The sequence below is a fragment of the Lynx rufus genome, unplaced genomic scaffold (genome assembly GCF_022079265.1).
Source record: "Lynx rufus isolate CCGP_SWC_20201006 ecotype Redwood Valley unplaced genomic scaffold, mLynRuf1.p SCAF_6, whole genome shotgun sequence".
NCBI classification, from domain to species: domain Eukaryota; kingdom Metazoa; phylum Chordata; class Mammalia; order Carnivora; family Felidae; genus Lynx; species Lynx rufus.
In genome coordinates, this window is record NW_025814878.1 from 23898450 (window position 1) to 23911747 (window position 13298).

At 38.8% G+C, this 13298-nt stretch overlaps 1 protein-coding gene across 1 annotated transcript in view; it reads left to right on the plus strand.

The window, feature by feature from the left end:
* AHI1 (Abelson helper integration site 1) overlaps positions 1-13298 on the plus strand; it is a 203861-nt gene that overhangs the window by 173553 nt on the left and 17010 nt on the right. Inside the window, exon 24 of the mRNA XM_047102438.1 lies at positions 8752-8810. Coding sequence (XP_046958394.1) covers positions 8752-8810 — 59 coding nt within the window. The remainder of the gene's footprint in view (positions 1-8751; positions 8811-13298) is intronic.

A 13298-nucleotide genomic window follows, 5' to 3' on the forward strand; every position in this document is an offset into this window, starting at 1 on the left:
AGTACTTTACATAGAGAATATTCTCAATAAATTATTACGATTTGACTGGGACAGAGCTCCCAAAAACTTCATAGATATGTCAGGAGTAAGAGAAGGTAGCAACAAAGAACAGTAAAATAGTAATTTTGTAGATACACAGAAGCCATACCAAAAAATATAGAGCGGATTCTCATTGTTCATAGTAGTTATGGTCTCTGAATTCACCACGAACACTGAATTGGTGAATGAATACTGAACCAGTGTTCCAGGGAAAATACCGGATTAGGTTCCTGTGAGCCTCTGGCCACCACATTTTCATCAGCCAACCAATACATAACCTAGTTTTATGTGTGTTTCTGTGTAAAGACACCTTATTTAATATATATATTGTTGATTCATTAAAATCGGACTCCTATCCAACAGTACTATAGCTTGTGCCTGAGCACAGATCATCTGACATATGTATTTCATCTAAGGCACATCAGCCTTCTTGCATTTAGTCATACTAGACAGCATTTCAACATGCTGCTTAGGTATCATTTTAAACAGCAGAATCACCAAGCCAAACACAAAAATGTGGAAAACATAGCAGTAAACAGACCACAAAAAGGATGCTCGTTTACAGTATGAGAGCTGAAATAAGGCAGAACATTTGAAACATGCCAAAGCTTTAGAAGTTTCTAGTGTTTCAGCCCCAAGTGGGATTGTGTGCATCAGGCAGCTCAAATTTTTCACCACCCTGCACGTGCACACGTATTCAAATGACTATAAAAGCACTGCCGGTATTGATCTGGGATTACAAGTGAACTGTAGTGAGGAGGTGAATTCGCAAATAGGCAATCCATAAATAATGATCGGTTGTGTGTTGAAACTCTCCTAAAAGTACATAGTTGTTCCATAAAACCCATTAAGTCTTTATAATAAAGATGAAGAAGAAGGTCAGGCAAAGGAAGCTGGTTTAAAAGAAAAAAAAATACAACCTGCTACTTCTAACATGACTCATGTGTCTGACTTTTTTCTTCTATTTCTTTCTTCCTCTCTGGATGGAAATAAAAAGTCCAAATGTTCCTTGAAGGCAGGGGCTATGTTCAGAATTGAATCCCCAGCATCTAATACAAAGCAGGTATCCAGTGAATGTTTACTGAGTGATGGAAAGGTCAGACAGACAAATAGGAGCACCTGTGCTGAGATGTTTGTGAATCTTTCACATTGGACCTGACCCCCGTCGGAGACCGCAGTGATGGTGCTCATGCTCACACAGCAGATGTTCAGTAGTGGATAGAGGGCTGGGTGCGATGGACTTCATCAAACAGTTAGGTCTCCATGAGTCTCTCCAGTTTCCTTCCTTAATCTCCCATCTCTAGCGAATAGTTCAGTCCCAGATGAGGAGGGGGATGACCCAAATGATTCTTTAGTTTGCAGGAATTCAAAAAGAGAGAGAGAGGGTGGCATTCTGATGTTTCCTGCCTCCCCGGTCATCTGCAGTCGTTTTTCATTCTCCCCAAATCAGGTTACTCTAGACCAGCCAGAAATAAAGTCCTGGAAGGCGCAATTATTTAGCAGTTGAATGCCAGATACATATAGTACTTGGAGTGTGTGACTTAGCATTACTACTCTTACCGGTCCCTAGGTCTGGGGGCAAACTGTTCATTTTAGCACTGCTGAGGAAAGTCACGTAATTGTCTTGCTTGTCTCTGCGTCATGGTTGTGATTCCCAGCCTCAGTGAGGCCCATGGTCTCGATCATCTTTTTCATTCTTCCTGACTGACTCCCTGCCCCGTTCTGTCTGTGCTGTGTCACAGAGATGTTCACATCCCTCCAGCCCCATCCTCTTACTCCAAGCTGACTCTGAAGAGAAGTCCCCCAACATGCATTTTCTCTACTTCTCATCTCTACGGTCTCTGTATTTCTGTAATTTCACCTTCCCTCCCCAGCTGCTTTCAGATAAAAAAGGAAGCCCCCTTCTTTCTACAGCTGACGCCTCCACTGGTGGTTTTGGTCATTTCCCTTCCACGTTCTTCTAGCTCCTACTGCATCCGTGAGCCCCTTCCTTGCTCCATCACTCCTGTGGCATCTTATTATTTACTCATTTAACACATGAATATTGAATGCCTGCTGTTTTTCCAGGCACTGCAGTGGGATGTTGTCTGGATAGCATAATGGCAAATTAGACAGAAATTGCCCTTCCAGCTTTTATAGGAGTTATAGTCTAGGGGCACCTGGGTGGCTCAGTCGGTTAAGCGTCTGACTTCAGCTCAGGTCATGATCTCAAGGTTTGTGGGTGCAAACCCCACATCGGGCTCTGTGCTCACAGCTCAGGGCCTGGAGCCTGCTTCTGATTCTGTGTCTCCCTCTCTCTGTCTCTGCCCCTCTCCTGCACATGCTCTGTCTCTCTCCCTCAAAAATAAATATTTTTTTTAATTTTTTTTAACGTTTATTTATTTTTGAGAGAGGGCATGAACGGGGGAGGGGCAGAGAGAGAGGGAGACACAGAACTGGAAGCAGGCTCCAGGCTCTGAACTGTCAGCACAGAGCCTGACACGGGGCTCGAACTCACAGACTGTGAGATCGTGACCTGACCTGAAGTCAGACGCTTAACCGACTGAGCCACCCAGGCGCCCCTCAAAAATAAATATTAAAAAAAAAAAAAAAAAAAGAGGGCCAGTTAGGCGGGAGGATACATTTGAGGCACTGGCAACCACATGTGCAAAAGCCCTGAGGTGGCTAGAAATACTCAACAGAAAAATTTTAAAGCCAGCTAGCTGGTCACAGGGGGAAAGGACAAGGAATGAAACGCAGAGTAGAAGGAAGGACCAAACCCAGCAATTAACAGACCATGTAAAGAAATACTCCATACCCGCAATGTCCTGGGTCATTAACACTACCGTCTCTCTGCTGTTTCTCTCTTTCCTTTCGGCGCTGAACTTACTACTTTTTTCATCTGGCTTCACCAGCCACTATATTTCAAGCCTTCTCTGAGACGTACACTGCTGCATCTTTTTTGTTGTTGTTTTTTATTTTTCTCTAACATATTTTTGTCTAGGTTATCACTTCTAGCCCCATAGTTTTGGATATCACTTTGGTATTCTCAGATGTACCAAACTCTACATCTGTAACCCTGGCTCCTATCCTGAATCCCCCAGGTATATTTCTAACTGCCTCCTGGAAGTTTTTATATAGATATCATTCTGGAATCTCTGGTCATGCCCATCATCTGCCCTCACCTTCAGGGAGTTCCCTCTTGAAAGAGCTGGCAGATGTCAGACATTTGGGAGTTTTGCTGCACAAGAGTTCAGTAGACTGCAGTACAAAATGCAAGAAGAACAAATAGAAATGGTTCCTGACCTAAGCTTCGTGAGGTCAGGAAAAGCTTTCCAGAGGAATTGATTTCTAAATTGAGTTTCATGGAAGCAAGGCATTCCTGGCAGACTGAACAGATATATACTAAGGCCTGGTACACTTGGGCCACACAAGTATTTCATCAGGTCTAGAGGTTGGGATGCAAAGTTAAAAACAGAAAGAGCTGGTGCACCTAGGTGGCTCAGTTGGTCAAGTGTCTGACTTTGGCTCAGGTCATGATCTCGCAGTTCGTGGGTTTGAGCCCCACACAGGGTTCTGTGCTGACAGTTGAGAGCTTGATGCCTGCTTCAGATTCTGTGTCTCCCTCTTTCTCCCTCTGCCCTTCCCCCACTCATGCTTGCTTGCGCTGTCTCTCTCTCTCTCTGTCTCTCTCTCTGTCTCTCAAAAATAAACATCAAAAAAAACTTTTAAATATATTTTAAAAAAAAGAGCTGAATCTGAACAAGGAGACAGGATTTAAGAAGGTCCCTATGGCATGTTAAGAAGCTGCATTTTAGGGATGCCCAGGTGGCTCAGTCCGTTAAGCGCCTGACTCTTGATTTTGGCTCAGGCCATGATCTCATGGTTCATGAGTTCGAGCCCCGCATCGGGTTCTCACTGACAGTGTGTAGCCTACTTGGGATTCTGTCTCTCTGCCTCTTTTTCTGCCCATCCCCCCGCTCATGCTGTCTCTTTCAAAATAAATAAATAAACTTAAAAAAAAAAAAAAAGGAAAAAAAGCTGCATCTTATCCTGGAGGTAGTAGGGAGTCACCAAAGGATTATCTAATTGTTTCAAAAGTGCATTCTAGAAGCTCTGAAAAAAATGGAAAAAAAGCAATACTGAAGGAACTATGACCAGGAGAAGCTGTTGCAATAATCCACGCCAAATACAATGAGAAACTAGGATTTGGTGAACTAAATCCATGTGAAGGTTAAGGAGAAACCTGGGTTTCTAGTTTGAACACCCCAGTGTATAAGAGTAGAAGAACTTCAGTCTGAGACTCAATGAAATTGGTGGCATCTACACAACCAACAGTCACTTACAGATATCTTGCAGACATCTATGGAACTCAGGAGAGATTTGCTGAAAACTCAGACTTGCAGGTAGTTCTGATGAAAATTTACAGATCCAAGTGTGTTTTCAGAAAAAACTGCTGTGTTTACAAAATTTGCTGAAAACTAGCTATTGCCAAGTCATTTTGGAGAAAACTTAAGATCTGGATCTGGTTTAATGGTATTGATTTGGAAGTCATTTGCTAAACATACTGGTTAAGTCCATGAGATCAGAGATTTAGTAAAGAATGGAAAGGACAAAGGGTAGAAGGTTAAGGGATGCCAGTTTTGGTCAAGAGTGAACTAAGAAAGAGCATGGGAAGGATGTTGCTGTGAAATAGCAGATCTCCTGAGATCTCTTAAGATCTAGCTAAATGCTCCTTCCTCTGTGAATCCCTCTCAAAAACCTCCAGTTACGATTCAAGGCTTCTGTTTCTTTATTTCTGCACATTTCCTTTTTACCGTCATCGTAATGTTTATTCCTCTCTGCCTATGTAAAGCTTTCCCCATTAGGTCATGAATTCCTATAGCCTCCTCAGCTTTGTACCCCCAGGACATCTAGCACAGTGCCTGGCTCAGAGTGGGGTTTCATAAATACCTGTTGTTTTTCTAACTGGCACAGTTAGTACCCAAAACTACAAATCACGAGCCAAAACGAAAACCTTCACTTTGTGTCTTTATATACTTCCAGAAACCGCATCTTAATGCACGGGACTATTTTGTCCTCAAGGAAAAGCATTATAATTCAGCATCAAATACAATTCACATAACTAATAATAAATTCTAAAATCAAAGAATCAAAGGAATATATAAAATCATAAAATTGTGCTCCTGGAAACAGAATTTTAGCAACAGAGGAAATCTGGAAGAGCTTGTTTAGTCCTATGGTCTATAAACTCTCCTCTGTAGAACCTGTTCTTTAGGGCTCTGGGGAGTAGAGGTGGGAAGACAGGGTTTACCAGGCCACCAAACCTAACTTCACCTAGACTAATTCCACGTTTAAGTGTCTCTATATGAGGCGTCCAAGCAAAACTGTCTTTGAAAAATAGTTTTGTTGTTAAATCAGTTTGAAAAACCAGAATTGTAGCCTTTGGGCGACTTCTGTAGCCTTGGCGAGTCTGAGCCTCCATTTCCTCATCTGTAAAATACGCGAATGGTGCTGTGATAGATCACGCTTTTATTCGGAGCCCCTTCTGTTCATTTTCAAGTAAAAAACAGACCCCAAGAGAAGGGAAATGGCTTGTACTCAGGCCACATGGAAAGCTAATGACAGAGCCACGACTACAATTTAGCCACCAGCTCTAGTTGTTGTTTTCCTCTCTCTTTTTAAAAAATGTCTACCAAGTGGGTATAAATAAACAGTAGATATTAATTATATGAAAAAGAAGATATCAGAAGGTATTATAAACACATAAATATAGAGCTGTACGATACCATAAATTTGCCTTATTTAAAGCTCACTTGTGTGCTACCTACAACAGACATTGATTGAACATTTACCTAATTTTACATTCATTCTTCAAGTTTACAGAAATACTTGGATGAGTTGTTTGCATGGCCCATTTCTCTTACAAAGCTATTTATGAGTTGTTTTCTTCTTGGTAAATCTCCCATTTGATCGGTGGAGGCACTTAAAATCATTTCGTTAATCATTCCTTTCATGTTTAAGTCTCACTGCATCTAATTTTAAAAGCCTCACGAAGAAGCTGTGAGGGTTTGGGAAGCAGGAGCCCCTGGATTCTGGTCCTTTCATTCATCTCCTTTGCTTTGCTCCTCTTCCTCTCTTCATCCCCTCCTCTCCAAATCAAGGGTACCGTGAAGAGGAGACAAAGTCACAAAACAACTTGAGAGGTGTGTGTGGACAGGAGGGAAAGAAGGGCAGCCGTGCTCCCTGGCCTTGTGGATGATGGGGGGTGCTGTGGGCTGGTGGTATCACAGCCGTGGGGGCTTTTTTGTTAAACAAGGAAATGAAACAAAACAGCTCACAGAGATACCTTCTTCCTCCTCCTTCTTGCCTCCATGAGTAACTACCCATATGGCGTGCTGCTGCTGAGACCAAGGAATGAGTGAGTAAAGGTGTTTAGAAGTGGAATATTGGTCCTAATTAAATAAGTGTCCTTTAATAAGTGTTAAAACTTTGTAATGTGGATACTCTATTAACTTGGGATTCATAGGATTTGAACACAATTTAAGCCACTTTTGCAACATGAAGAAGGACTTAATGTGCCAGTTACTGTAATACAGTAATACAGCAGGAAAGATGGCAGGGACAGTGTCAAATCTACTTAAGACAAACCTTCTGCATCCATTTCACATGATGAACAGACTATTAAAAGCAGGTTTGGTAAGACCTACACATGACAATATGTTGTTACTCATATGTCAGGGTCATGATAAATAACTAAAAATAACATTGACTTAACAGTGATATACAATTCAGTCTTATTTCTCTTCCCTCAACCTCTGAAGTAGGTTCAAATTCTGATCAGAGCTGTTACATCGAGGGGTTTTTTTAATCCAGACTTTTACAAAGTTGCATACGTTATATATGTATATATATATATATATATATATATATATATATATATATAATACATACACACATTATATACATATACATACATACATATACATATGGTAAGATGCTGGGCTTGCCATGAGCAAAGAGATAGAAGTAATACTTAGACCAAGTAAAAAATAAAATCAATTTGATTGCTGTCTTTGGAATTTATTTCATAAGACTGGGAGAAAAACTAAATATATTCAGTTATAATTGATACTTTCTGAGTTTAGATTTTGATGGTTTTTGCTTCTTGCGCTGTTGGGTTCAGGGCAGGTAGACTGTTCTGCAATCTGAATTAGTCCGTGAATTTGAATTTTTCATGTGATTGTACTTTTTGTCCCAAACACATTTTAAGTAAGTCAGATCATCTTCACTAGTAGGGAAAAATCAGGGTGTTTTTGGTGCTTTGGTTGTTCTGTGAAATTGAGTCACTTGCTACAAGATCCACCTTTCACCACTAAGTCTTCTTGTTCTTTTATGGTTTTATTATATGCTTGATTTAAAGCTATGCAGATAGCAATAATACTACATAATACAATATCATCTTGAAATCTTTATGATTAATAATACTTGTTTTAAAATATCCAATGACTTCACTCATATGAGGACTTTAGGATACAAAACAGATGAACATTAGGGAAGGGAGGCAAAAATAATCTAAAAACAGGGAGGGGGACAAAACATAAGAGACTCTTAAATATAGAGAACAAACAGAGGGTTACTGGAGGAGTTGTGGGGGGGGGTTGCTAAATGGGTAAGGGGCACTAAGGAATCTACTCCTGAAATCACTGTTGCACTATATGCTAACTAATTTGGATGTAAATTAAAAAATAAACATTATTAACTAAAAAGAAAAAAAAGAATACTTGTTTTAAGATACTCAAGTGCCAAATCTTGCTAAAGAATGATCTTGCAAAATCTGATTGTGAGGGACAAAATCTAAAAAGCAAAACAATCTTCAGGAAAGATAAGACTGGGAAAACAGTAGTTACTCAAACAACTTAAGACTGAAACAACTTAAGGACTGTGCTCCTTTTCTTTGATTTCATCTTGGTTTTTGTTTTCTGCAGTTTTTTTTTTTTAATTAGGTGGCCATAGTATATCTTTGATTTGTATATGGCTCAAAACTTAGTAACTGTATATTTTCTATGTGAATTTTAAATGGATTCTTTCCATAACATGTAATTACCTCTTTAAAAAAAGTATTTGTAGTCAATTTTATAGCAACGTTGGGTAGATTTATAAAATACTGTCTCATATCAAACTCCATTTTCCCACAGTATACTTTCATTTGGACTTAATGCTGGAATTCTGGAGGAACCATCAAACATAACAATATAATCTGGCACCACTGAAAGCACTTTTAATTTGTTTTCTTCACAAAGGTGCCGTTAATAAAATATGTACCGAACAAATTTTGTAGAAGGTTGGGTTTTCAGATCCAAAATTTTAGATAGAATTCCATGAGTGTCATCACTATGAAAATATAAAGTATGCCAAAAGGATGAGGAACGAAGGATGCGATGTTGAAAGATACATTTAGAACCTAAGTGATATGCCATATGGTGTTTCTAGATTAGTTTACACTGATTCGTATCTGACCTTTTTTTTGCCACATACCTGAAAACTGACATGCGTACAGAGTGCTCAGATGATCTGGAGAACTTTCTCCTTGGTTGTCCGTAGGAGTGAAAACATTATGCTGATAGACATTTATGTTCAGAACAAGCATGCTCTCTCCTCATTCAGCAAGTTGCTACTATTACCTGCATTGTGCTGAGTTTGTACTTACCGTTTGTTCTTCTTCTTTTGCAGCGGTCAGTCATTAAGGACAAGTCCCAAGATTTCAGGCTGGGCTCAGAGTCTGTGACACAGTAAGCAACTATTCCTTCTAAATACTTGCAGCGCTAAACAAGTATTGTTTGTTTTTTTAAGGACAATTTCTCCATTTCTCTTTTTATGACATTACACCAAAAGTTAAATTTCAGGGGCACCTGGGTGGCTCAGTCGGTTGAACATTCAACTCTTGATTTTGGCTCCGGTCATGATCCCAGGTTTGTGGGATGGAACGCTGTGTTGGGCTCTGCACTGAACGTGGAGCCTGCTTAAGATTCTCTCTCTCCCTGGGGTGCCTGGGTGGCTAAGTCAATTAAGTGTCCCATTCTTGGTTTCAGCTTGGGTCATGATCTCATGGTTTGTGGGTTCAAATTCCACATCGGGCTCCACACTGACAATGCAGAGCCTGTCTGGAAATCTCTGTCTCCCTCTCTCTTTCAAACTCTCTCTGCACCCCCTCTCAAAATAAATAAATAAACAAAAAAAAAAAGGAAAAGATTCTCTCTCTCTTCTCCCTCTCTTCGTCTCTCAAAAAAAAAAAATCTCAAACTTTAAAAAAAGAAAGTTAAATTTTAGATCATTGATTTTTAAGAGTTGAGCTAGCTTGAGAATATTTTATTTTGATTTTTTTAGTGTTTATTTACTTTTGAGAGAGAGAGAGAGAGAGAGCAGGGGAGGGGCAGAGAGAGAGGGAGACACAGAATCCAAAGCAGGCTCCAGGCTCTGAGCTGTCAGCACAGAGCCTGACGTGGGGCTTGAACTCATGCAAGATCATGACCTGAGTCGAAGTCGGACACTAAACCGACTGAGCCACCCAGGCGCTCGTAAGAATATCTTAATGGTTGGACTTTGAGAATGTATTATAACTAAGTTACAAGAAATAATATTAAATAAAATTAAAATATCATACTAAATTTTTGTTTTTTGGGACCATTTTGTCATTTATTTTTGTTTGAGTAACATTTTAAAATGACATTAACTGAAAACACGGAGATGATGTGTGGTTTAAAAAAAAAAATTATGAAATACCTATTTTGAGACATTAAAGAAAAGAAAGTAATACCCAGAACATTATCATTGTATATTTTCTCCAAACGCGTAATATATTTAAGCAATTCGTTTCGAGGTATTTGTTATAAAAGATCACTAGGAAGTTTCTGTAGTTTCATTTGGTACTTGCTGCATCATTTAATACATAAATGAAAATCCCTTTTACCTCAAAAAACTTATATCAAAAATCTTCCTATTTCTCATTTTTTTTTTATCAGTGCAGATCATTTTGTACCTGACTTTCAGCCCAAACTTCATATTCACACAATCACTAGCAAACTATCCCAAGAGGGTAACAGCCTCGAACAGCCTAGATAATCTGTCGTGCCCTTCTGTTCATCCACCACCAACCATACCCACATACGCATATGAGTACATGCTTACACACACACGCACCCGGATGATCCCAGCTGAATTTCCTTCAGGAAGATGTTTGTTCAGGTTAACCCTGCTACTGATGTTGACATTTTGGAGAATAATATGTCTGTTTCACTTCAAAAATTCTGAAGGAGATGACAGTCTACTTTATAGGAATTATCAAACAAAACCATGCATTATTTCACAAGATAATGTTTTATTCTACAGATGAAAGACAAACATAATTTAAATGGTGTTTTAAAGAGTCACAGAATCATGACCTAGAAGATTCCTTAGAAATTCTCTATCCCCTCTGTTTTCTAGTCAAGAAAACTAAGGGGAAAGGCCTTGCATAAATTTCCCAGGGCACTTCTGTGTCAGTGCACAGACCAGGAGCCAAGATCCCCAGACTGCTGGGCTGTTTGTTTGTCTGTTTGTTTTAAATTATATTTAGTGTTGTCAGGCTTCCCGGTAAAATGCTATTTTGTTGGAAGCTTTAAAATCTTTTAAAGAGAAAAATCTGATGATGATATAACTATATATAGCCCTGGATCACTTCAGAGCACAGCCACTCACATGGATCACATTTGGTTCTATCTCCCTGCAGACCAGTATCCTGACCCCTGTCTTAGATCTTAGAGGCTGTGACTTGTCTCAAGTCACTGTGGTTACTAAATGTCAGACCCAGGACCAGAACACAGGTCCTCTGTTTCCTAATCTGCTTTTCTTTCCAGGCTTTCCCGCTGCCTCCCGTATGAAACACACATCCCAGGTCTTTCTGATCTTCATTCTTGTTACATCTGCCAGGAAAGTTTTCAGTTCCATTCTCTAAAACACTGGAATTTTATATAATAGTTGATGATACAGTCATTGACCCTAAAGAGTTTATACTCAATGACAGATCACACATATAAAAAATACACGAACAGTAAGGACAAACTGTTTCAACAACCAAAAAATACCATAATATTTAGGGGCACCTGGGTGGCCCAGTCAGTTAAGCATCCAGCTTCGGCTCAGGTCATGATCTAGTGGTTCGTGAGTTTGAGCCCCACATCAGGCTCTGGGCTGACAGAGCCTGAACCTGCTTCAGATTCTGTGTGTGTGTCTCTCTCTCTCTCTGTCTCTCTCAAAAATAAAAATAAAAATAATTTTAAAATACCATATTTAATACATTATGGCAACAGTACTCTTGGTGTTTTTGAACATGTTTTATAAAAAATTTTCAAACTTGTATCTAATATGCAAATGAGAGTCTGTAGTCACTGACTGCATTGGATGCCTATTCTCCGGTGATACACAGATCCACACCATGCTCTCCAGGTTAGAATTTTTAAAAAACCTCACAAAATGTCCCAGCTCCTAAAGACTGTCAGGGTAGCTTGACTTCTCCTTTTGAGCATAGAACACTTACAAAGCTTCTGAAAATAAATTTTCATGAGAAGTTCAGATATGTCTAAATGCTCAAGTTCATCTGCAGCTTTTTGGACTTTCCCTATACTAGTAATTTCTTAGAAGTAGGGATGAATTAAGATACATTTCTAATGACCTGAAAACTGTAGGCAAGTGGAAGGTGGAAATATTATAGCCCCATATGTACAAAGTCATTTCTTTATTTCTTTAATTTACCTAAATGAGTCCATTGTACCCAAGTAAATGGACGGACGCTAATTTTTTTTATTATTATTATTTTAGAGAGAGCACAAGTTGGGGAGGGAAGCAGAGAGAGAGAATCTTAAGGGCACAGGGCTTGATCTCACACGATCTCGTGATCATGACCTGAGCCAGAATCAAGAGTTGGACATTTAATCGACTGAGCCACCCAGGTGCCCCTGAAGGCTAATTGTTTTGTTTCTTTCAGTCTTGCCATTCAGTTTGCAACTTATTTGGTTGGTTGACCAGAATATATAAATAAGCTACATAGGACTACCTCTTACTACTTCCACTTGAATTTCTTATCTTCTTTATTCTTTCTTATTTTTATTTTTTTTAGAAATGTCAATCACTTCTGTGCAAGTAACGTTTACACATTTTAGTAAAGCTGTACTCCCTTCTTAAGGTATCAAGAAAAAACCCCAATAGGTTAATTTAACCAAAGCATTTTCTTAAAAGTCTGAAACTTACACCTTTTGTACTTCATGCCCCTATGATGTTATTATCTACTGCCTGAGAGTTGGTAATGAAGTTTCTATTAATATGTGACAATTCTTAATAAGTAGTATCCGGTATTCCCTAGTCATTAATCTGTTTTAACTTGAGTTTGTTGGGGTTTTTTTTTAAAGATAGAATGTTTTATTTCATTAACAGCTTTGATCAGAGAAAAGTTAATTCAGATAGTAATATTAAAGTCCTTTATTTATGAACACTCAGATGGGAACTGAATGAACGAAATCTCTTCTTAATATAATGAAGGCTTTAAGAGTTAATTCTAAGTATCCTGTCACTCTTCCACTATATATTTATTCCAGTTTTACAATAATCCTGTTCCAGACTCCAGTTTCCTTTTCACGAGAAGGAAGTGGTTTACCTTTTTTCCTTAAAATACCTGTTGCTTGCAACCTTTTTTTTTTTTTTAGTTCTTGCTTTGTCCACTTTTCAGCCTTTTTTTTTTTTACCACCACCCCCCCCCACCCCGACCTCCACTTTGTGAAATCAGACCCAGCCATTGTGAGGTGTGTGACATCACAATGTTCTTTATATATTTTAAATATGTTCTTCTGCAGATACATAATTTGCAGATATTCTCTCCCAGCCTCTGTTTTCCCTTTTCATTCTCTTTTAACAGTGGCTTTCAAAGAACAAGCTTTATTTTGATGACGTTTATCAGTTTTTTCTTTTATGAATCATGCTTTATACTGTCTAAGCATCCTTTGCCTAAAGTCACAGAAGTTTTCTCCTATGTCTTCCTGTGAAAGTTTTATATTTTCAGGTTTTATATTTAAGTGTATGATCTGTTTTGTGTTAATTTTTATATATGGTATGAGGTTTGGATCAGATCATCTATTTTGGTTTGTTTGCATTTGCATATTCTAGTTGTTCCAGCCCCATTTGTTGAAAAAACAATCCTGCCTCAGATGAATGGCCTTTTTGCATTTTTGTGAAAATCGATTCTCAGTATC